General features: G+C 39.5%; 1 protein-coding gene across 3 annotated transcripts in view; it reads right to left on the bottom strand.

Moving 5' to 3' along the window:
* The window catches only part of TMEM65 (transmembrane protein 65), a 40334-nt gene extending 15165 nt beyond the window's left edge, over window positions 1–25169 (bottom strand). Inside the window, exons 1-3 of one of the 3 annotated variants that reach the window (XM_053661067.1) lie at window positions 24363–25169; window positions 9597–9677; window positions 1424–1468 (exon numbers count right to left, since the gene is read on the bottom strand). In XM_053661067.1, the coding sequence (XP_053517042.1) occupies window positions 1424–1468; window positions 9597–9677; window positions 24363–24666 (430 nt within the window). In that variant the 5' untranslated portion in view covers window positions 24667–25169. The remainder of the gene's footprint in view (window positions 1–1423; window positions 1469–9596; window positions 9678–24362) is intronic. The other 2 variants (XM_053661068.1, XM_037166684.2) reach the window with 2 other exon arrangements.
* Between the last annotated feature and the right edge of the window lie 360 nt (window positions 25170–25529).

Below are 25529 nucleotides of genomic sequence, written 5' to 3'. Positions count from 1 at the left end.
ATACAAATTTGATAGGTCAAAAGAGGACAATGAAATTTTTTAAATTTACTGAATGAAACAACTTAGGGTGAAGAAAAAACTACTTAAATATATCTCTGGAGAGAAGCCTCCCAAATCATCTTCTCAACTGTCTTTTCAATATAAATACGACAAAGCAACCACAAATCTTTGGGATTACTTAACATGTTGGCATCTCTAAAACTGGCCAGTTACAAATATCTTAAAGTTATGTATTAAGGCTATTAAACTAAGATTAGATTAATTGCTATTAGTAAACACTTGGTCAATAACACCTAGGAAGGTTGCTATTCTAACTCTGAATTATAAAATATATCAAATTTTTATGTTCAGACCTAGATAAATGTGACCTATAAAAATTTATTTTCAACCCAAAGGAAAAATATACTTTTCAAAAGGTTAAATAAATGTACTGAATACTCCACTAGGCATCTGAGATACAAAGACGAATGAGACTTGTTTACCAGACCTCAGGACATTTATGATAACACATTCACATAAGCAGTTCATCTCAATATGACCAAAAATGATACTAGTAGTATACAGTGCTATGGATACAGAATATATGACTATAGGCTACTAGAATCAGGAAAGGTTACCTCAAGTCTTAATTCTTAAATTACTTTGGTATTTGGGGACAGTTACTTATTTCTAACATAAATTATATTCTATCTCTGAGAGAAAAAAAGCACTTTAAATATGTTTTTAAAAAACTGTACGTTTGCTCTCCAGTATGTAATGATCTTTCGATCTGTAATTTCTTCAATTTCCTTTGGGAAATACTATTCTATAACTCAGCAGTCACCAGCAAATCACATCTCATATTTAGCTTTAACTTCAAAACCTACTAAAGTTCACTGCACTAATAAATAATTCTCTTCCTCCGATGTCCCTATAACAAGCTCCCGAACTGTTTCACACTGCTCGGTGTCGGCCTTGGAACAAGTGTTCCTGTCACACAGGGCAAGGACGGCAGGCCAGCAGCATCTAAGGCCCTTCCGCCTGGTGGGTTCAGTGACCTCGACTTTCTCCACCAGAGAACAGTCCTACCAGCCTTGAGCCTAGGAATCCTAGCTGGGCAGTCACCCAACTTAAATCCAAGCTAAAGTAAGTATATCCTTTTTCCTGGAAATTAGGAAAATCTCTATGATACGTGTAATTGTATTTCGGGATGGTAAAATATTTAAACGATACTATATATGGGTAACAATATTAGAAATGCTGTATATTGTGGTAAGTCTTAAACCAAGTTTATAAAGTTTTTGCTCTGGCATAATAAATAAGATAACCCCTTCTATCTGGAAAGAATTAATTTATTGACTCTTTTGTACTATCATTGAGTGATAATAGTTATTCCAAGTCCAAAAGATAGATGCACAATACTTAACAATGACAGAACCATTACCATATCTCAGTTGTCCTGGGGTGGGTGGTGGAGCTTCCAATTTTTCTAAAGGGGAAAAAAAAGGGTGTAGGGAAAGAATTAGTTACTGTAGCATGATTTCTTTTTTCTATTACAATGAGGAAAACACCAGTAAATTACAAAGTTGGGAAATATCAGTTCATTCACAAATTATCGGTCAGTTAATGGGCCAACATTATTCATACAGAAAACATCTGGTACGGACTAAATACAAGGCTAGAGAAGAAAACTGAGTTCAGGCACAAGCCTGCCATTGAGTCTACAACCCTGAATAAATCATTTGCTTTTCAGAGTTTGTTTTTTTTAACTCCTTGCATCTGTATAATAAGCCTGTTTACATTAATTACAGTTTTAAAAACTTCAAAAATACAGCTACTATTCTTTAAGATGGCAACCCTAGATGACTTAAGAAATTTATATTTAAATGAACACTGATAGCAAAGGAAAAAAAGAATATTGAAACAGACAAATAATATTTTTGAAGCAATGTGATGCTTCAAATTGTGACGCACCATAATGATTGTGTTCTGTTCCTTAATGAATTTTTCTTGATAATATACTAAATATTTTGAGTTTTGAAACCTGTACTACTGGATCATACAGAACATTCTACACAATAAAATGAGCTAAAAACATAGGGTGTTATTCAACAAGTAACAATATACTATTTGTAATATGTCATATAAACACACAAAGTTTTCCCAACTACATATCAAATAAATATCTTCAAGTGCTATCATTAAATCTAAAAATTAATAATAATTACAAAAAAGCAACCCACCTAACCTCACAATAACAACCACGTCCCCACCTGTGTAAGTACAAGAGTGAGCTACGGTAAAACGGTAGAGAATCCTATGGTGCCCTCTTCCTCCATCTATAACCCCACAGCGCGATCGCTCTCCTCTAAAGATTTAATACAACCGGGTTTTCCAAGGAAGCATAATACAAACCAAGGATATGTTTTCTAAAATATTTATATATAAACTACGACAACATAAAAACTGAAGAATTTAGTTTTTTCAAAAAGCAAAAAGCAAATAAACTACCATTCATAAGCTATTTAAAAAACAGAGTTTGAATCATATTTGGGAAAGTTATTAAAAAAGCATGTAGTACCACAATGGCTTTACAATAAGGAACACACTAAAACCTAGAGTTAAACGATTATTGTATTACTCACAAAGTTCTAAGAGTACAAGTTTAAGTTTTGTTTTTCCTCTTTTATTAAAAAATAAAGATGAGCTAATCTTTGTAGAATTTTACATCTCATTAAAATACACCCTCCATTCTTTGACTGTCACTATTACCTCAAAATTTGCTTTGAGGGTATGCAAATAGTTTTCCAAGTTTTTAACAAGGATACAGTGTAGCACTGTGGTGCAGAGTTTTCAGGGGAGGTAAACACGCAGAAGTGGCTACAGACCAGAACCATCTGTCAACCGCATTACTCTCACCATCACTGCAGTTCTGACACCACCAGAAGTCCCTGTTAATTCACTGGAACATCCTGAAACATCTAAAAATTCAACAAGCAGTACCTTCCCAACAGAATGAGGATACAGTGTGCTTGCTTTCACTTCTTCAAACTCGTTACATATTAACCAAAATATTTCAGATACTTAATAACTCCTGAGGTTTAGGGCTGGGCAAATGTATAATGTGTTGCAGTAAAGAGAAACAAAGCAAATAACATATATAAGTTCCTAATCTTTCTTTCCAACCACCCAAAAAGGATTAAAGAATTAAAGGTAATGAAAAAGTAATTTTTTTTAAGAGAAAGAAACATAAAGGAGATAGAGCAGAAAGGAAAACCGATGGCACAGAGTTAAATGTAAAATCAAAGTACAGATTCTGTCTCCTGCTTCACAAAGAACAGAAGGAGTAAGAAGAGGAAATATGAAAGGAATATTTGCTAGAAAGTGGACATTTTATGTAAAATATAAGTTTTATGGAAAATATCTATCAAAATAATTTAAATGATAAAGTGATCATTTTGAATGTGAATGATCCTTTGAAGATATTTGAATTGATATTCAAATATACGGCTGATCTATGAATCATATACATGTGCAGGAACCCCCCCCCAAAATCCTAGCTAAGTATAAAATAACCAAAGATTTGAACTTCTGCCCAAGAGACAGTTTGCAGTCTGAACCTAACCATGAATTGCCTGCTAAAACAAATTTTAAAAATTCATACTTTAAAAAATAAAACAGAAGACAGAGTCTCTGTAACATAAAATTACTTCACAAAGAAACAGGAAAACATGACCCATTTTCAGGAAAAATAAAGGTAGACAATGACCAACCCAAAGTGATTCAGATGTTAGAAAGGATGAAGACTCAAAAGTAGCAATTAAACTTATACTCAAGATGTAAATGAAAATATGCTCAAATAGAAACTATAAAAAGGAATCAAATTAATTTTGAGAACTGAAAAATATATGATCTGAAACTTAAAATGAACTGATAAGGATTAAAATCAAAATGGCAGTGATAGAAGAAAAAGTTAGTGAACGTGATGATATGCCAGTAAAAATTTCCCCATCTGAAAAATACAAAGATTAGAAAATGAGGAACCAGAGTTTCAGGGACCTTTGGCTAAATGTCAAAAGATCAACACACGTATAACTGGAGTTCCAGAAGACAAGGAGAAAGGACCAAACTTTTTGAGTAATGGCTAAAAATTTCCCAAATTTGGTGGAAGACAGAACTTTCAAGAACTACAAGAAGTTCAGTGAACTAGTAAATATGAAGAAAACCAGTAATGTAAAAAAAAAAATCATTAAAGTCAGAAAAAAATGACACTTTAAATACAGGAAAACAATTATATGAAAATGCTGAAAGGAAAAAAACTGTCAGTCTAGTATTATATATTCAGAAACATTATTCTTCAAGAATGAAGGCAAAATACATCACAAATAAACTAAAACTATGAGGATGAGTTGCCAGGCAACCTGCAAAACAGGAAATGCAAAAGAAAGTTCTTCAAACTGAGGGGCGATAAGCAGGTAGAAAGTAGGAACTTCAGAGAAGAATGAAGAGCTTCAGAAGCGGTAAATATTGGTAAATGTAAAAAACATACTTTTTCCTAGTAATTTAAAAGATTTTATTTTATTGATTTTAGAGAGGGGGAAAAGAAGGAGAGAGAGAGGGAGAGAAACATGGATTGGTTGCCTCCTGTATGCACTCAACCAGGACCAAACCTGTAACCTAGGCATGTGTCCTGACTGGGAATTGAACCCATGACCTCTCAGTGCACAGGGCCATGTCCCAACCAAACGAGTCACACTGGCCAGGGCTTTCACCTAGTAATTCAAGTAAACCTGCCTGTTTATAGCAAAAACTTACAACTCGGCCTTGTGGCATTTATAACATATGCAGATGTAATACATGTGACATCAAAGAGGAAAGGGTAAAGAGGGTTACAAACGGACCAAGTGGTAATTTGGTTGCAATATTTCTACAACAATATCTGAAGTGGTACAACTGTAGCTCTTACTAGTTCAGAATGCAAATTTGTAATCCCAAGAATCACCACACAGACAAAATGCAATGAAAACATAGCTGAAAAGCTAAATAAATAACTTAAAGAGAATTCCAAAATGCATTGTCAAAAGAAACAGGAAATGAGAAAAGAAACAAAAAACAGGGACAAACAGAAACCAAATAGTAAAACAGTAAAACTGTATCTAATCATATCAATAATTACATCCAATGTTAATGAACCAAACACTCTAATTAAAAGGCAGAGATTGTCAAAATGTACAAAAAAGCAAGACCCAAATATATATCTGCAAGAATTACAGTTTAATAGGTTGAAAGTAAATGGGTGGTAAAGATATACTATATAAACAGGAAGCTTACAGAGGCTGGAATGGCTGTATTAGTATCAGATAAAGTGGACTTAAAGACAAAGAGTACTGTATTACCTGAACCAGGTTTAAATGATAAAAAAGTCAACTCATGAAAAAGCAAAAAAAACAAACCAACAATTTGTTTATACCTAACAACAAAATGCAAAATAAACATTTCCACAATCACACTTGGAAATATAAAAACTTCTCAGCAACTGACATAGAAGAAATATAAATGGAACACCTACAGTTTCTACAATTTAATTTCCATTATAAAACAAAATGTGTGTACAGTGATGATGCTAGAAGGCACAAATAAGGCCCTTGGAACATAGAGCAAGTTCTAGTATATTGTGTAATAGAAGCTACAGTTTGTCATTTTCATTGTTAAACATTCCACTAAATGTAGCCATACTTTACAAGTTTTCAAGTTATGAATACAAACTTGAAACAAACAAAAATCTGAAAAACAAAGTGTCTTGTTTTCTATTACACATTCATGACAATAATTCTAAACATTCCAACTTATTTTTTGTCTGTTACCATGGACGTAATCATCAATATAAGATCATAAACCAAGGGGAAAATTCAAAATCACTTATAATAGACTTAGTAAATTATAGCAACCTCACCCTGAATGACCGAACAGTTTATTGCATACACTATACCTTTAGTTATAAAAAACTAAATTACTTTTTAAGTGACCAATTATCTACTTTCTATTCTGTTGACCACCTAATAATATTTGCTGCAGGCCCTACCATAGCAGCTTCCCAAGAAAGTATATAGGTGTAGACCTGGGAACACAAATTACTATTTGGTCTAATAAGAGAGTTATAAAAAGGACAAAGATCAAACTACTGCATTTAAGCAATAATTTGGAGGCTATATTTCTGAACATTATAAATAACTATTTAGACTTTAAATAGAACCAAAGTTCTGATGGATGAGGTAAAATTTACAATAAATATATGAGGTCTGTCCAGAGAAAGTCCAGCCATTGTTAATATAACAAGAACAAGATAAAACCTGGCAGCCAAGGAGAGTGGACTGGAATGCGCATGTGTGAACAATGAGGACTTCACTGTACTAGTCAGTGGGGGCAGTAGACACTGTTGAATGAGCATGTGTACTGTGTGGCCGTCACATTCAAAATGACTGAGCGAGTAGAGCAACAAATCTGCATCAAATTTTGTGTGAAGCTTGAGCATTCCTCCATGGAAACTATTTGGATGACTCAGAAGGCAGCAGCTGTGGGCAGCTGGTGATTGGCAGCTTTATCACAGCAACATGCCTGCTCATGCATCACATGTCATGCAGTTTTTTTTGGCAAAACATCAAATCATCCAGGTGACTCAGACCCACTACAGCCCAGATATGGTGCCCTGTGATTTGTGGCTTTTCCCAAAAATAAAATCACCTTTAAAAGAAAAGAGATTTCAGACTGTCCATGAGATTCAGGAAAATACGACGGGGCAGCTTATGGTGATTGGGAGAATTGTGTGAATTGTGTGAGGTCCCAAGGTGCAGACTTTGAAGGGGACTGAGGCATTATCGTCCTATGTACAATGTTTCTTGTATCTTGTATCTTCTTCAAGAAACGTCTCTATTTTTCATATTACTTGGCTGAATGCTTTCTGGACAGACCTCATGTAACATTAAAAAATACAAACTTAAAGCGCAAACCATGCTGTATGAAAAATAATTTAAGCAAATCATATTAAATGCCAAAAAATCAAACATGCACCAAAATCAGTTTGTGAAGCTACAGAGCAATATTTTTTTTAAATAAATGAGTTAATATCTCTAAGAAATACAAAAACTAATACTCAACATTGAAAATGAAAATGCCCTATAAAAATAGCAAAGAACTTAACTTTTTAAAAATATATTCTATTTATTTATCTTTAGAGGGTAAGGGAAGGAGAAAGGGAGAGAAATATCAATGTATGGTTGCCTCTCATGAGTCCCTGCTGGGAACTGGCCTGCAACCCAGGCACGTGCCCTAAGTGGGAATCGAACCGCGATCATGTGGTTGGCAGGCCAGTACTCAATCCACTGAGCTACACCAGCCAGGGCAGAACTTAACTTTTTAACTTAGTAAATTTCAAACAACAGGTTTTGTCTTTTAAAATAAAGACTATAATTATAAAACAACTTTGAAATTTATTTTAAAACATGCTTTAAGACCCCAAAAAAGAAATTGAGTGTAATTTTGTAATTTTATTTAGCATTCAAGTTTCCTGCACATTATGTGGTAAAGGAATCTATAGAGATCACATAATACTGTCACCTCATTAACCTTCTGGGACACATGTCACACAACCTGGGGCTTCTCTGCAACCTAGACAGCTGTCCAGCTCACCTAAGGGCAACTACGCCATCCCCAGGCTGAGACGGGCCAGTGGCTTAACAGCTGAGAACAGAAGTTGCCCAGCAGTGATGATGAGGAAGGTGACAGTGCTCAATGAATCACCTTTATTAACCTCATTAGTACACTAACCTGTTAATTGTTTACCTCTGACTTAAGAAGAAGTGAACACTAGAGGCAAAATAATTTACTCATATTTCTCTTATAGCTATCATTTCATGGAGGGTTGGTTTTTTTTTTTTGATAATCAAACATACTATTGAATAGTGGTTGCTATTCTATGGCTAACTTGTGTACTTGGGACAATTATATATACTTCTTAATACAGAGGCAATATTCCTTCCTTTCCTTCACAACAAAGGAAGAGAAAAAAGTAATTACTATATACAACGTTATTCCTTTTTAAAAAAGACTAAGATTAAAATAACAGCACAACTTTTAAAAAACAGATCTTGTTACTCTAACTTATTAGGTATAGAGACAGTACTACAATGTATAAACCCTCAAGATCTCATTTGCATGGTACATAAAATGAATTTAGGTCCCTTCTAGCTCTACAATTCTGAGTCTACTGCCTAACTAGCAGGGTGTAAAAGTCAGGTGCGCCACCTAAACACACGTGAAGACACACTGCAGTGAGTAGAGCTGCAACTGAATCCCAAGTCTCAGAAGGCGATCACTGACAGGAAAGTCCTACTGGCAGTTTAGCCATTGCTCAGCAGCACCTTACCACCTAGTGAAAAAAAAAAATCTCTTTTTCCCTACACTATCCTAACAATGAGGGCTAGCTAAACAATCTTCAGAATAATTCAAAATTTAAACTTTATTCTTCAAAAGGCCTTTGCATTAAACTTTTAACTTCTACATGCACACTGTGGTTAAAATTTTTAATTTTAGAATTACATTAGAATTGGCAAAGTATACAGGGGTTTTTTGCAGACATGTACTCATATGTGAATATATACATACATGTATGTGTGTAGACACACACTATGCCTCTAGTTCTCTGAAGTTCTTACAGTTTGGTTTTTGCTCAACACTATACACAGGGGTTGGCAATAGTAGGTTTATAGTTATGAGTACACAAAACACAGCCTTTATTCTTGTATTATTATTTATTTAACTTGCATGTCTTCTTCGAACAAACCGTAAATCTTTTTCCCTCCCCATATAAAGCCTAAGAAAACTAAGTTGTATTTACCCTTTATCTTTTTAAAATTTCAATTGGTCCATAAAATAGTTCTGATTTCTTTTCATATACTGTGTCATGCTTCTTAGGCAATGTACCTATATTAAATAGTAATAAAAAATAAAATAGAAACAGAAAAATAGTTATTTTTATAACTAACCACCTACCTCCCTTCCTCCCTCTCTTCTCTCACTCAAGCTGTATGGAGAGTGAATCTAAAAAAAAATTTTTTTCATGAATGGCCTTAAAATGAAATTATATAAGACTTTCAAACTATTCAAGAATATATTCCTAAAATATATATTTTCCTGAAGTTCAGTTACTTAAAAACAGTTTCTCTTTACAATATATATTCTGAAGGTTTTCCTGTGTATTTTTTCCTACTCATTCATCCTACAGAAATTAATAATCTTTGTTGTTCTTATAAATACCTTGCCAGGGTCATTAAACACACTATTTAAATATAATGAAATAGAAATGATTTTGTCTTTTGTTAATGTCATACATTTAACCCTTCAATTAATTAAACATGCAATTATTATCCAGAGTCTAGGGTTAGACAGTAAAAAATATTCTGTAGACAATCTAAAACAATGATGCAGAAAAAAAACTATCATTATAACTAAAGCATGCTATTTCAAACCAGCAAGAAGTCCAAAGGTCTGTCGTATAGGTGCTGTGCTAGTTGCAACACACGTCTAACGAGCACTCGGCACTGTTGAGATTGCACTATTACCAAAACTACCCGGGACCTCTGCTGATGACGCCTTCTTCGCGGGCTTCACAATGGCAATCTCGGGTTTGGGATATCTGCCTGCTAAGAATATTTTAAAATCAAAATGTATTCAAGCGATGAAGTAAACGAAATTTGCATAGATAAGAAGTGTGTGAGAGACTTTGGAGTGAATCCTGCTAGAGTATAGGCAGTCCTCACTTCGCACAATAGCATGGGGTCCTTAACATGCCAATGCAAGCTGAAACCCCGCAAAATGGAGACGATCGCGATTGTTCTGTGACCTTTAAAATATTTTTTCCAAATATTAAAACTTCTTACAAGAAAAAAAAGTCCGGAACTATGTACGCTGACAGGTGTTAACCAGACTCACCACGGTGATCATTTTGCAATACATACAAATATCAAATTATTATCCTGTACATCTGAAACTCATATATGTCAGTTACAGTGCATTGAAAAATATTTAAAAACTCCTCGACCAACAGTTAGAAATATAAAGAAATTCTGAAATAGTAAAACTAATGTTTCTTTAGTATGCCATAATTTAAAATATTAGAAACACTGATGATTAAAGTTTTATTATTTCTTCATAAAAATTTATCAAAGGCAGCAGCTTCAGCAGTGCAGTGATCTCGGCACAGGACGTGAGTGAGACGGAGCAGGACTCTTTCCCGGGCCCGGTGAACTGCCACACTCCTTTCTGCGTCTGGATTGGCTTACACATTTTATCCTGTTTATCTTCAATGTCTTAAAGTATCTCCGAGAGTCCTTTAGTGTGAGGTTTGTGGCAGAGTCAACGCCTCTGGAACATCTTCATCCTTTTCATCCCCTTCCCAGGCTCCTCCGGCTGCCTAGCTGGTCTCTCAAACGGCAGCAGTTGGACATTGCCACGTATTGGAAAGTCTGCCTCAGCTGAAGGATGCTGCCCCGCCCAAAGCTCCGCCCCTGCCCCGGGCAATCCGCCTCTGTGAAATCGAGTCCGATAGCTCATTTCCACAGAGGTAGAGGCCCAGACCTCCAACCCAACTCAGGACAACACTGAAAGGTCATTCTGCCTCTAGAAACAGGGTCAGCTGAGGCTTCCACTGAGATTACATAACTTTACTCCCACCTCTGCCCAAACCTGCTTCCCTCCTTTCTGCCTAAGGTTAGGATTCCAACCTCACTTCCTCAACAAATGTCTTGCATGCTAATCGCTGTCCCAGAGACTGCTTCCCAAGGAACTTAACCCGTGACAGATATAACAGGGCATCGTGTTAGCACCATATTCTCAAAAGTCTGGAGGCCGGGGGTGGGCGTGGGGTAGTTCTTATTGTACTACACTTAAAACTTTTCTGTAAATTTTTGATTGTTTCAAAATTTAAAAAGTAATGTAAAGTTAAGTGGAAAAAGTACAGTTACACTAAAAAGTTCTCATTGTATAGCTATAAAATCAATGTTATCAATTAACAGTTTTTCTAATGTCTTTAAGAAGGCTCTTTGGGGAAAAAAAAATTGGGTAATGTTTTTTAAACCAGATCTTTCTCACACATAAACATGACATTCTGCCACGTCACCAAAAGACCACATCTTACATTATCATTCTCCTATCTGTTTGCCTGGCTCCTTTCACAATTCAAACATGCCTGAGCTTGTCGATGAGGTCTGTCCGGGAAAAGTCCAGCCACTGTTAATGTAACGAGAATTGTTTTTGTGACATTAGTGTAAGCTGGCAGCCAAGGAGAGTGGACTGGAATGTGCACGTGTGAACAATGACTTCACCGTACTAGTCAGTGGGCACGGTAGGTGCCATTGAGTGAGCATGTGTACTGTGTGGCCAACACATTCAAAATGACTGAGTGAGTAGAGCAATGAAGCTGCATCGAATTTTGCATTAAGCTTGAATATTCCTTTGCAGAAACTACTCGAATGATTCAGAAGGCTTTCAGAGACAATGCAATGAGTGCAGCACAAATAAACGTGTGGCACAAACACTTTAAAGATGGTCAAGAATCTGCTGAAAGCAGTCCGTGTTCTGGAAGCCTGCAACAAGCAGAACACCTGAGAATGGTGAATGTGTACGGCTGCAATCAACAAGGATCACCGACTGATGTGGGAGGAGCAGAAGCTGACCGGAGGATTCCAAAACTACTGTGTCCCTGATTTTGACACAGGAGCTTGGCATGAAACATGTTATAGCAAAACCCATTTTGTGGCTTCTGCTACCAGGGAAGAAGGAACATTGTGCTGCAGTTGCTAACAATCCAGAAACAAAGGCCCAGTCATCTCAGTAGAAGTCACCTGTTCTCCACACCTGAAGAAGACACGGCAAAGTCACAGCAAGACCAAGACCATGTTAACTGTGTTTTTCGGTTGGGAAGGTGTTGTACATCAAGGGTACACCCCTCCCAGCCAAACAATTAACAAGGAGTGCTACCTCAATATTCCTCGTCAGTTGAGGGGGTAATACGGCACAGACAGCTGCAGCTATGGGCAGCTTCATCACCCACCCATGAATTGCATCTCATGCACAATTTGTTGGGGGGGGACATCAAATCACCCAGGTGACTCAGCTCCCCTACCGCCCAGATTTGGCACCCTGTTACTTCTGGCTTTTTCCAAAACTAAAATCACTTTTGAAAGGAAAGAGATTTCAGACCATCAATGAGATTCAGGGAAATACAACAGGGCAGCTGACAGCAATTCTGACAAAGGATTTTGCAGAGTATTTTGAACAGTGGAAGGGACACTGGAAGAACCGTGTGAGGTCCCAAGGTGCAGACTTTGAAGGGGACCAAGGCGTCATTGACTATGGACAATGTGTCTTATATCTTGTGTCTTCTTCAGTAAGTGTCTCTATTTTTCATATTACACGGGTGGATATAGACCTTATATGTGACCTTACCTCTCTCCCACCTTAAGACCAAAAGAAAACCACCTTCTATAACCTTGCTACTCAGAAGAACACAGTCCCTGGATCTGAGGCATTCGAAACCACTAGAAACATCAGAAATGCGGTCTCTGGCCCTGTCTGACACCTACTGAAAGAGACCCTGCATTCCAGTAAGATAGATTCCCACATGGTTTTATATGTACTTTCAACTTTGGGAAGCGGAGTTTCCGCCGTGGGATGTGGAGAGCCACAAAGAGCACTGCTACCACCCTTACATGAAACCAAGTCAAACTAAATTCAAATTCAGGACCTATTTCTAACCCAACCCATAAGAGAACTGCAGTCACAGAGCAAACAGCTTGGCCTAAATCAAAAGAGAGGCAAGCACCTGAAGGACAGAGGGGACGTTAGCACTTGCTTTACTTGGGGTCAGTGCAACCAGACACCCTAAGAGGGTACAGCTAGGACAGCACGGGAACAGGTGAAGGCAGGGTGCAGGCTGGCGGGCCAGTGGGAAGGCACTAGTGTACACAGAAACTAGGGGAGTCTGCACTTTCTTGCAGATTCTTTCACCAGAGACCCCACCAGGCACAGAAGGTGGTAAAAGAGGAAATCTTAAGAAAACGTCCATTTGGTGCAGACCTTCAGGAGCAGGAAAGCGGTCGTGCAGAGGGCACGTGAAATTCTACCTGGATCCTTTTTTCAATCTCTCCTAAGAGTCAAAGGCTTTAATCTGTGAGAAGGTCAAAAACACTGTCAGGTAGGGTGACCAACTGTCCAGGTTGCCAGGGTCTATCTCAGTTTTAGCAATGAAAGTCCTATACCCTGGAAAAAAGTGTGACCCCGCAGCTCTTAGATACTGTAATTTGAAAAATGGAGTTTCAAATCATCTTCTTGATTCTGTAAGCTACTTACCAAAGAAAATAAAAAGGTCTTACCTGCTAAAGGGCCTGCATATTTCCTACACAATGCTGCTAAAAGGAGTGTGATATGCTTACCTGTGATATTTTATTTTTCTCCATGAACTAGAATTCTACACAGGACTGTCTGTAAAAAAAATGAATATACTAGTAACAAGTATTTTAAAGAAGTTCAGACTTCTAACCTGTGAGTAGAGAGATCATCTCAGTAGTACCCACAGTTCCCTTGAAGGGCTGAATCCTTCTTTATCGACACTCCCTCCTCAGCTGACACAGTTCTTATAAGACTGCTTCTGACAAAGACATCAGTCTCTTTTGTGTTATTAAATCCTATTCGCCTTCTTTTTCCCCACAGTCTTCCCCTTACTTGACTTATCTAAAGTATCAGATCATTTCTCCGTCTTCTTCACTTAGCTTCCGGAATACACCGTTCTTGTTATCCTTCCCGTGGAAAGGAAGTTTGTGGAGAGTCCTCCTCGGTCTCCTTCAAATTCTGGTTCTTCCTCTTCCCTTCCAATAAACGTTAGTGTTTCTGAGTTCTCTCCTGGACCTTCTTCTCCATCTACAGACAATTGTGGACACCCATATTTAACATCTTCAGCCTGAACTTCCCCTATGAGTTTCAGATTTATGTTATAAATACACACATGCACACGCCCCTAATTACTTGATATGTCCATTCACAAAGGTATCTTAAACTTGACATGTCCAAAATTAACTGTTTTAATTTCTGTCCGCAAAATTATTTTTCCCCAGACTTCTCCCTCAGTTAATAGGACCATCTTTTATTCAATCACTAGTCGGAAACCTAAGTCCTCACTTTCTACTTTCTTCCCCTTAATTACCTGCCTATTTCTAACCCACCAGCTAGTCCCATGAATTCACTCTCGAATAAACATCTGAATCCATCTCCTTTTCTCAGACTCCGCAGTGCCCTCGCCTCATCCACCACCACCCCCAGCCTAGACCACTGTGACAGCTTCCTAACTGGTCTCCCAGCTTACGCATTTGCACCCTTCATTAGGCCATTAGCAGCCAAAGTGCTCTTCACATTATTACATCTTGTGTTTAAACCCTAGAGTGGTTTTCCTAAAGTTTACTCAGAAAGACCCTGACTAACCTGGCGTCTGTCTACCCGCTCATATCATTCCGCGCTCCACTTTGCTCACTAAATGCCACCCACACTTGCTTTCTGTCCATTCCCACACCCTGCCAAGGCCCTCCTATCTCAGGGCCCCGGTATTTGCTTTTCCTTCTCAGAACGCTCTTCCTCCAGCATCCGAATGAATGGTTTCTCAGTCTTTCATTTCCAACTCAAATGTTACCTACACAAAGGCCTTCCCAGATCCTCTTATCTCAAGTAAGTGTCATTCTGCTCATTTTAACTGCAAAGACTACCTTTGATTATTTTATCTTTCCTTTGTCAAAAAAGGAAGCTTCATGAGAGTATAATGCCAAGTTAATTCTCTGATGTATGCCCAACAGGGTCCATTATGGTATAGAAAGAGTAATAAATATTTGTTAGGGAAACACATTTTCAAAGTTTGGAAAGCTTTTCTATGAAGAGTATGTTAGCTACCTTTTATGAAACTCATTAAAAAATCAGAAGAAAAATTAGAGTACAGGTTAGAAATTTACGATAGTTAAGAGTCCCAAATACTAGTTTTCTGACTTTTGCAAATTCCTCATACAACTTATAAACTTTTCTGCAACACAGATTTTACTTTGATGTCCCTTATTTTAAAGTAACAGTGCCATATTTGCTTTTGTATTGACTGTTTTATATTGAACAAACATACAAAAGATAGAATAAGATATGTGACTTTTATTGACTATTCGAGGTGTAACCTTTTTTTCCAGCATGTGCTAAAAAAAACCCTGGTAAAAATGTCCAGAAAGGTGTAATAATAAAAACATGGGTTTTAGAGTCAAACAAAGCTAAGCTAAAAAACTCTACTCTGCTGCCCTGGCTGGCTTGTGTGGCTCAGTGGTTGAGTGCTGGCCTGCAAACCAAAGTGTCCCTGGTTCGATTCCCAGTCAGGGCACATGCCTGGGTTGCGCACCGGGTCCCAGTGGGGGTGTGTGAGAGGAAACCTCACACTGATGTTTCTCCCCCTCTCTTTCTCTCTTCTCTAAATAAATAAACAAATAAATAAATAAAATCTTAAATAAAATCTTAAAAAAAACTTTACTCTGACACATGGGTTACAGGACCTTGGGCAAATTCCTCTTAGGCTCAGTTTCTTAATCTATGGAACAGAGGTCATTCCTCTTCTCTCCCAGTAAACAAAATAGTTACATAAAAACTCATTTAGTTCAATATGTTTGACACATACATAACAAATACTTAGTAACTGCTAAGTAATTGTAGTGAAGATGGTGTTAGCAGCAATAGTGGTAGCTGCAGAATGCCTTCTATAAGATATAAGAAAGAATCAGCCCTGGCAGGTGTGGCTCAGTGGACTGAGCACTGGCCTGCAAAGCAAAGGGTCACTGGTTCAATTCCCAGTCAGGGCATGTGCCTGGGTTGTGGGCCAGGTCCCCAGTAGGGGGCGTGCAAGAGACAACCACACACTGATGTTTCTCCCTCTCTCTTTCTCCTTCTGTTCCCCTCACTCTAAAAATAAAATTAAGTCTTTAAAAAATTAAAAATGGATAAATTTTAAAAATAGATAAATAAATAAAATATAAGAACCATCTTATAATAGAAATTCAAAAGTTGTGTTATAAAAATACCAGGCTGTTTTTTAAAGTACAAATGCTTTTAATAATACAGTGTACTAAGTAAGTACCCTAAAGCTCAGAAAGAAAATGGAAAATCTAAACTAAACCAGCTAAGAAAACCATTCTAATATAAAATTCCCAGAACTTTAAGATCCAAACACAGTAATACCTCAGTCAAATGACCCTTTGAACAGCCAAAATCCAGATATTAGCAAAAGTACTCACAGGATCTTCAATGTGGGTTCTGAAGAGTCACAGATCAATAACAATGTGATTAGCTAGCTGGAACGACAAAGGAGGGTGGTGGTCTATGACCTCGAAATGTGTATCAGGATTAAATCCCACTGAGAAGCATAGGGGATCAAAAACAAAAGGAGAATAAAATAAAAAGAACACCACTATGGAAGAGTGACAAAGAGCACACCGTAGAAATAACAACAGAGATGCGAAGAAGCAGACGTCCTTACACAGCAGAAAAGAGTTTACCACAACCACAAGAGATGAATGAGAACAGAGCAGAACAGTCTGAAGGCCCTGGGGGGAGGGGGAGGGGTACTCCAAGCCCAGCATATTTTACTATGACAGAGTCTAAAAAGCCTGCCAACTGAAACGGCACCGTGTTCCAGAGGCACGTGGCATGATGACTAGTATGTCTACAAACAGAAGGAGCCCCAAAGAAAATCACTGTATTAAAATACAGTATATAAGGACTCCGACATCTAGTAGAAACCAAATCATGCCCATTACACTTTTACAAAGGGAGAGAGAAACGCAGTACCTTCAAACACACTTCCACCAGAAGCTATCCAAGTAAAGGTTTCCAAGCTTAAGAGGATAACATCTTGTCACCTGTGAAGTCCTTTGTCTGGACAATCTCTCATTTACTGGATGGTTTTAGGTAATTACGTTACCATATTTTAACATCTAACATTTTGGTTCTCTTTCTTAAGACTATTTATTTGTAGAGAGAAGGGAAGAGAGGGAGAGAGACAGTGATCAGTTGCCTCTTGCAGGCCCCCATCTGGGAACCTGGCCCATAACACAGGCATGTGCCCTGACCTGGAATAAAACCAAGGATCTTTTACTTTGTGGGACAACGCCCAACTGAGCCACACAGGTCAGGGCTCTACCTTCTTGTTTTTAATGTGGTTGTTTTTACTAACTTAAAGCAGACCTAAATCTATGAGTCAAAGCAAAAGGAGAGTCCTATAAATCTACATAACAATTCATCTGACTTGAGAAAAATGCTAATAAAATCTTTACTCAAGGATTTAGTTTCTATTTGTTCCAATTACATTTACATTGACTTGCCAAAAAAAAGAAAAAGAAAAGAAAAGAAAACCAACCCACAACAAACAAAGAGACAAAAGTGTGGTTACACAAATTCATCACTATTTCCAGAAAAACTAAAACTGTTAATGGTTCCACATCAGGTCGTTCCCAATATTCAAGATCATCCATTAGCTTTAGATCTGGATGACCCTATTAAGTAGTTGCAAACTTTGTATTATTTCAATTTTCTTATCCATAAATTTGTTTATAAAAATCTGCTTGTCATGATGGCTGTAAAAAAGTTAGCAGTGACTACCAAAATGAACAACACTGAATTAGTGGTGAATTAAACACTACAGAATTGTTTAAATTATTTGAATCCATATTTTCTAAGTGTCTAACATTTAGAATTTAGTCAAGAACTCAGAAGTGAAGAGATATCAAAATCAAGGACAACGGTTTTCACACGGCTCATCTACTTGATAGAGCGGTGAGGAGTTTGACAGGGGGGTAAGGGGTTACTCCTCTGCCCTTATGCAGAGACAAGTAAATGGAAAATAAAGCAATGGGGAGAAGCAAAAGGAATATGCTGACAGGGAGGAGACGAGGCAAAAAATCGAAGAAGCAGCAGCCGACAGCCTTTCATAGAAAGGAATGGCTCTCAGCCAGGACAACTTTGCGACCCTCCTCCTCTTCCCCTTAGCCCGTATCTTCTTCATCGAACATCTGGCAATGTCTGGAAATAATTTTGTTTCCAGAACTGGGGGTAAGGTGGGTTGAAGGGTGCCGCTGTCACCTAGCAGGCAGAGGACAGGCATGCTGCTACATGTCCCCTGTGGGGGACAGTCCCCACAACAGAGTTACCTGGCCCCAAACGTCAAAAGTGCCGATGCTGAGAAATACTGATATGGAGGAAGGAACCTTCCTTTTAGATCTCAGTATATAAAAGGAATCACCATTCTAGCACTCAGCACCAGAACTAATGTTCAAATTTCTTAAAACAAACCAAAACCTAATAATGTTAGTGGTACATACGTTAATGGAGAAAGATGTAATACAAGATTTCTAACAGGTATGATTCATTTTTTTCAAATGTACTGATAGAAAGAACAAATTATAACTATGAGGTGTGGTCATCTACCTGAAAGACCTCCTCCTAACTTTCCTTCCCTTAAATCCAGACTGGCCTCAGTGACTTGCCCAACCAATAGCATGCAGCAGAAACGACATTCTGAGACTCCCAAAGCCAGGTCATAACAAGTCAGCTGGTACATTGAATAACGGTCCCCAAGTATGTCCACGTCCCAATCCTCCAACCTGTGAATACGTTACCTTATACAGCAAGGGAGATTTTTCAGGTATGATTAAATTATGGATTTTGAGAGCATAAGATTATTCAGGTAGGATATTATATATTATCCTAAATATTATCATGGGGGTCTTCATAAGTGGGGTTGGGGGGAAGGTCAATGAAGGAGATGGTGTGACAATCAAAAGCAGAGATTAGAGTGATGTGTCCAGGAACCACTAAGTGACAAAAGCTGAAAAAGACAAGGAACAGATTCTCCCATGGAGCCTCCAGTGGGACAGAACCTTACTGATGCTTTTCTTTTAGCTGCTTAAATCTCATTTTGGACTCCAAACCTCCAGAACACTGAGAGAATAAATTTGTGTTGTTTTAAACCACTAAATCTGTGGTAAATGGTTGTGACAGCAATACAAAACTAATAAAGCCATAAAGCTTCTATCTAGCCCCTTTGGAACATTTTCTCTGGGACTCTTGGTCTACCCTGGCTACCACAGCACCAAGGATTGTTATGCTGGTGAGGTCACACGTGCCTACTCTGGTCAACCACTCCAGCGGAGCCCAGCCTTCCAGCCATCTCTACCAAAGTGCCAGACGTGAGTGAAGCCATCTTGGACCCCGTGACCAGCCCATCTTCCAGCTGAAGTTTACAGAGTCACCTCCATAGAGACCACACAAAACTGATAAATCATCTAGCTGAGCCCTGACTATATTCCTGATCCACAAAATCAAGAGATACAATAGAATGGTTGTTTTAAATCACACATAGCTCCAGATAGTAAGTTATATGTAAGTGATTATTAAAGATTGTTAAACAGCATATACCCATTTTAAAATGCAAAAAAATCTTAATTCGTGATACCTGTTCTCTATTGGCAGTAATCCCTAGTAACAGGGGCCACTCCAATATGCCCAGTAATAAAGTATCCAGAATTAAGCTTGTTGAAATATACTGATATAATTAGTTTATTTCTACTCTGTTAAAATAACTGGTCATGGCAAAGCTTCATGGAACACATCTAGGCCCAAGATACAGCCGCTCTCAGCTTATCAGATATCTCTCGCTACTCCTGACTCGACTCGCCCTTCCCGACCTCATCCTGCCGCGTCTAGCTGGGGATACACTTCCCGTATTCCTTTGTTACTATTTCAACCAAGGCACTGAAGTATCTTTACTTACATATCTTAGTTTGCAGTAGGAAATGTTTTCCCTGCCCTCTTTCTTATCCTATTTGCGCAAAAGCCAAAATTATCTCCAATTCATCCCACAGGTTAACAGTTCATAGCTTAATGCAGTTGCTACTTTCTCACATAATCCTGAACGATCATAGGATGAGAAAAATGAAGATACTCTCCTGAAGAGTCCGATATGCCTAGGGGGTCAGAATTCCATGAAAAACCTTGTTTTTAAGCATTCTAGGTATCTACTTTTACGTCAGCTTCTTCTCTCCCAGCCTTTCACTTTGACAAAGGTCCCCTACGCTATATAGGAGTTTCAAAACAAAGCTCCCCATCCTACCTTGAATAATCACAAAAGGGGACAACTACGAGGTTATAGTTTAAAGTTATATGATGTGTCTATTAGGATGTCAGGTAAATGGTAAAAAGCAAACCTAAATGTATACAATGACCACTTATACAATGAAAAAGAAAAAAATGCAAACTGATTAAGATCCAACATTGACTTAAAAAACTGCTCCGTCTACATCAGTACATCTTATTTGTTATATGTAAAAATAATCCCACTTTTAAAATACATTAAGTACACATTTAACGTAAATATTACCTAGGAAGCTCCTATTTTTCAAATCAAATCTTTTATTGTGTCTCCTCAAAGGCCAACTCTTATTTCTCTATGTAACTCTCCAATAAACATTAATTACAACACCTTAAATAAGTATGGAAGTCAGCCCTTAAGATGCCCCCCCAATGACTTCCGCCTCCTGGTTTTACACCCTGTAGAGTAAGTAATGTACCAGGGCAAGAGAGACGGACTATCTCCTTTAAGATTGGGTAATTAAACAGTGTGCCTTCCAGCTTCGACTATGTCATCACTTGTTCTGGAAAGCCAAGTGCCAAATCTTGAGAACATTTAGGCGCAGCCCTGGGGAGAGGCCTGCATTGCAAGAAGATTGAGGCTTTCAGCCAAGAGCCATGTGAATGAGCCTGTCTTGGGAACGTATACCCAGCCCCAGTCAAGACTTCAAATGATGCGGCCCCAGCTAAAAGGTTCATTCCAACTTTGTGAGAGACCCTGAATCAGGAACATCTCACTAAGCTGTTCCAGGATTCCTGTTCCTCAGAAAGTATAAAACAATACATATTTGTTTTAAGCTGTTATGGCAATTTGTAATGCAGCAATGTATAACTAATACAATGAGCAATGCCACAGCACATCCTTCAAAAATCAAATTGCTATACATTTGGCCCTTCGTATCTGTGGGTTCTGCATCTGGGGATTCAACCAACCACACAGCAAAAATATCTAGGGAAAAAAAGTTACTTGTTGCTGACAATATAGTTAGGCCTGTGGTGTTTGCGCTTGTACTGAAGATGTGTAGACTTTTCGTTCTTGTCATTATTCCCTAAACAATACAGTATAAAAACTATTTACAAAGCATTTATATTAGATTAGATATTATAATTAATCTACAGAGAATTTAAAGTATCTAGGGATGGTGTGCATAGCTCATATGCAAATAGTATGCCATTTATATAAGGGACTTGAATGTCCACAGACTTTGGTATCCAGGGGTCCTGGAACCAGTTTTTAAAAACAGTTAGAAAATATAATTGCAAAAAGTGGGGGATTTTTTAACAGTTTGTTTAAAAACTCTTGGCTAAAATTAAAGACAACTGTAATGATGACTGCTTGCCAGCCCTACTTGTAAAAACAATGAACTAAAAATGTCCCATCAGGAGAATATGAACTGTTTCCGAAAAAAGATCAGGTTGAACAGGTAAGTTGGGAACACATCATTGACTTTTTAAAATTGGAGAGGAAATCATTTGTAAATTAAAAATCACATGATGAAACATCCCACAATGTAGGTAGGCCTTATCTATTATAAATGGATTCTAATGTTTTATCTTGTCACAGACCATATCACATGCCTACTGATGAACACATAAGAGAGATAAGGGCAAAAGTGCCCAATTTCAGCAGTAGACTCCACTGACATACCAAAGCATGAATGATTTTTTTCCTGTAATGTTTCCAATGAAAACATTCCATAAATTCCACCAAATCCAAAAGACTTCATTAGATCAATAAGCAACCTTCCCAAAAACACATAAGATTTCCTAAAATAAGAAAAAGACCTTTTATCAGAAGTTATTTCATTAGAAAATGCACTAAGTACACACATATAATATGAGTCAGGTATTTAAAATATTCAAAAAGCAACAATTAAAAAAAACAGGAACTTTTCATTCTTCTTGGAAAAGAAATGTTGATTTCAGCAATGGAATGAGTTGTATTCATTTGCAACATAATAAAACCCTCTTTACCTTAGTTAATGAATAAGGTAATTTATTAGTAAGAATTCTTGTTATCACCATAGTAACAACATGTGCTGATATTGAAAACAATAAGGAACACTAAGACTGTCCTAAAAATTAAAGCAGTAGCATCATTTAAATGTCATTTGAGTCAAAGGGCAATACTTTAGTCACCAACATTGGCAAAAATAGTTGATTTAAACTTTGAAGATCTTTAGTTTATAAACAGGAGATAAACACCTGACCACCACATTGCTTCCTATACCTTTGCCTGTTTATTTTGAACTAAGACAAATTACTAACTTCTCTCTCATATAACTACATACTTATTAAGTATAATTGATGCTAACTGATCTCCACTGACTAGTTTATAGGTCCTTTCTAGAGTACTTAAAACCATGTTAAATTCAAAAACAGTACCTTCATTGGAAAGTGTAGGTAGCATCTCTATTGTAATGTGTAATAGGTATGACATAAAATTTAACCATGAGTGCTTCTTCAAGAATTTTCATAAAGTTATATTAATAGGGCCCTCCAGTCTTGCAACAATGATAATGCAGCATTTCTGAGAAATTACTTAGAAAAAGTCAAATGTGTTTTCAAATAGTGTTGCCCACAGAGAAAGATTCCTAAAATTAATGCTTCAGCATTTGAGTGTCTATATTGTTTTTCAAGGAGCTCATTTTCAGAACTGAATATTTTAAAAACCACATTCTGAGTACACATAGCTTAGCACTCAAAACATGCTAGCACTCGATTAGAACTTCATATAACATGATTACACATTTAATAAATGAACTCATTGCAATGTCACAGTTTTCCTGTAAAAACACTGTGGGTAGATGATGTCTCGAATTATCAAATACTATAAATTGCTCCACAGTTCCCTGAACTGAGGGGAAAAAAAGTGGTTAAAAGGCACAACTAATAAGTTCCTGCAGTAGCAACAGTATAGGTAAGTCATGCTAATATGTGGTGGGTAATTCCTCCATCCTGCGCATAGGCCAAAGAAAAACTTTTAAGACCCTGTGGCAAATCAAATGCCATGTTCCAAATCGATGTGCTCTAAACTTGAGGAATCTATAGCATGGTACCTACAAACTTTAGGGGAGAAGTAGACTTTTAATTTTCCAAACACATCAGAATGTAATATAAAATGGTAACAATGTATTTTTTGTATTACCATATTTAAAAGGCAAAAATATTTTAAGACTGAATGATTTTATCCTTTGCTCCTTTCATCCTTTTGATTTCATGGATTTTTAGCTTTTTCAGCTGGACTCAAATTCTGACCTACCAGCATTCTGCACTGGTTTTAAAAATATCCCATTTTAACATGTTGGCTTAAAAATAGCTTTGCTTTCACCGCTCTAGATTACTTTTGAGCAGAAGTTTGCTTTTTCTTGTAGAGCCACAGTTTCCCAGAAAATAACCTTGTTTACTTCATTCTTTCAACTTCTGAGGAAACAACAAAAACTGGAGTTTAACTAGCCAAGCACCGAGCTTATATGGGGCTTACAAGTATGTATCTGCAGTTGCTGGTCTGATCCAGTCTTTCCATTTCCCAGGAAAATGTTTCCTTCAGCTGCTCAAATTAATACAACCAGATGTGTGCGCAAACAATCGGCGGAGAGCATCTCCGCCTAGGAAGCAACATTCCTTCTTAGGGGTGTCCATACGTCTTCGTTTCATAACCATTCAAGAAAGTTTCTTCCTGCCTCTCGGGTCTGCAGCACTTTCGGAGGACGCAGGCAGGCCACCTGCACAGCTGCACGTTCACGAGAAAGCATCGAGGACTTAGGGACAAGAGGGCTGGGGAGGGGAGGCACACAGCAAATCAAAACAGTATCAGTTGGCAACGAGGGCTGAGAGGCTCGGGCTTCTGAGGCTGGGGAAGAACCAGCAGCCAGCCTAGCGTTGGCCCTGGGTGCCTGGCTCGATCGGCGCCAGTCCTACCCGCCCCCCGAGACACTCAGGAGGCGTAAAGTTACCCCCTCGGACGTCCCAGGCACGGGGCCTGGCGGTCGAGGGGAGCTGGCGGGTGGGGCAGCCACCAGGGTCCTAGGCAGTGGGGCCCCGGGCGTTCCAGGGCTGCAAGGCGCCCCAGGGCAAGCGGGGCAGTGGAGGGCGCCAGGTCCCCAGGCTCACCGCTCGCACCCCCACCCCCTTACCTTGGGCGATGGCAATGGACTCGAAGCGGTGCAGCTCCTTGAGCAGGCAGCTCCTCTCGGTGGAGTGCAGGCTGTAGATGAAGTCGCGCGCGCCCTGCGCCGTGTTCAGCGCCTCTATGGGTTCCTTCTTGGGATGGGTGCCCAGCCCCCGGGAGCCGACGGGGGAGCGTCCGGGGACCGCGAATGCCAGCAGCCCCCGCCCGCAGCAGCACCAGGACGGCAGGCGAGGCGCGGCGGCGGCCGCCGGGCCCGGCCTCAGGCTGCCCCTGGTCCGGCTTCTCAGCAGCGGCAGCAGCCGGGACATGGCGGGTTGGGGCGCGGGGACCCCCGCTGCAGTCCGGGAGGGCGATCGCTGGCGAGGCTAAGGCTAGAGGGAGCCGGGCTCAGTCGACCCCGCCCCGATGTCCTCCAGATGAGCAGCCGAAGCGCCGGGAACCATGCACTGCCGGGCCCGCACCACGCTTGCCTCCTCTTCCGATCCCCGTTCCCTTCCAGAAGACTCGCTGCGCCTCGGGTCCCTCGGAAAAGAAAAACTTTGTCTAAGGCGGTCGGGCCGGGAGAGCTCCGAGAGGGCGGGCGGGCGCCTCCCAGCAGAGAGAAGCGGGGCGGGCGGGTTCGGCGCGGGCTTGGGGCTGTCAGTCTGCCTTTCCAGGGGGATGAGTCAGCCACGCGCCGCCCTCCTCCGGCGCCGCCCTTCTCGCCCGCCAGCTCTCCCACCCTCTCGCCAGCCCTAGTTCCCACTCCGAACAGCTTCTGCGCCCTCGAAGCGGCCAAGTTCTCAGGCCACAGCCACCGCCGCTACCCCTAGCGGCGGTGTAAGGGGGTGATGGGGCGGGGCAAAGGGAAGGGGCGGGGCAAGGGAGGGGTGGGGCCGCGCAGGCGCAGTCTGCTGGTACGCCCGCGGCGATCTCCATAGGCAGAGAGCGAGCGTGCCCACCCGCTCGGGTGCTAGAAGTGGAGGCAGAGAGGGCGCCACCGGGTTGTGCTGGCATCCGTCACCCTGAAGTCCAGCAGAGTAAATAGCGAGGAAGAGCTTTGAGCCCCTCGCCAACCTGGGTAGTGCAGCTGTCACCCGGCCTGCCTTAGCACCAGGCCTAAATCAGGGGCTCCTTCGGAACAATGCCCCAGTGTGCTCCACCCCTCTCCCGGCACGGGCCAGGTGGACAC

This window comes from Artibeus jamaicensis, unplaced genomic scaffold (assembly GCF_021234435.1).
Source record: "Artibeus jamaicensis isolate MK-2021 breed Jamaican fruit bat unplaced genomic scaffold, CSHL_Jam_final scaffold_916, whole genome shotgun sequence".
NCBI lineage: Eukaryota > Metazoa > Chordata > Mammalia > Chiroptera > Phyllostomidae > Artibeus > Artibeus jamaicensis.
The sequence above is the reverse complement of the archived record's forward strand: the minus strand, read 5'-3'. Positions and strand labels throughout refer to the sequence as shown.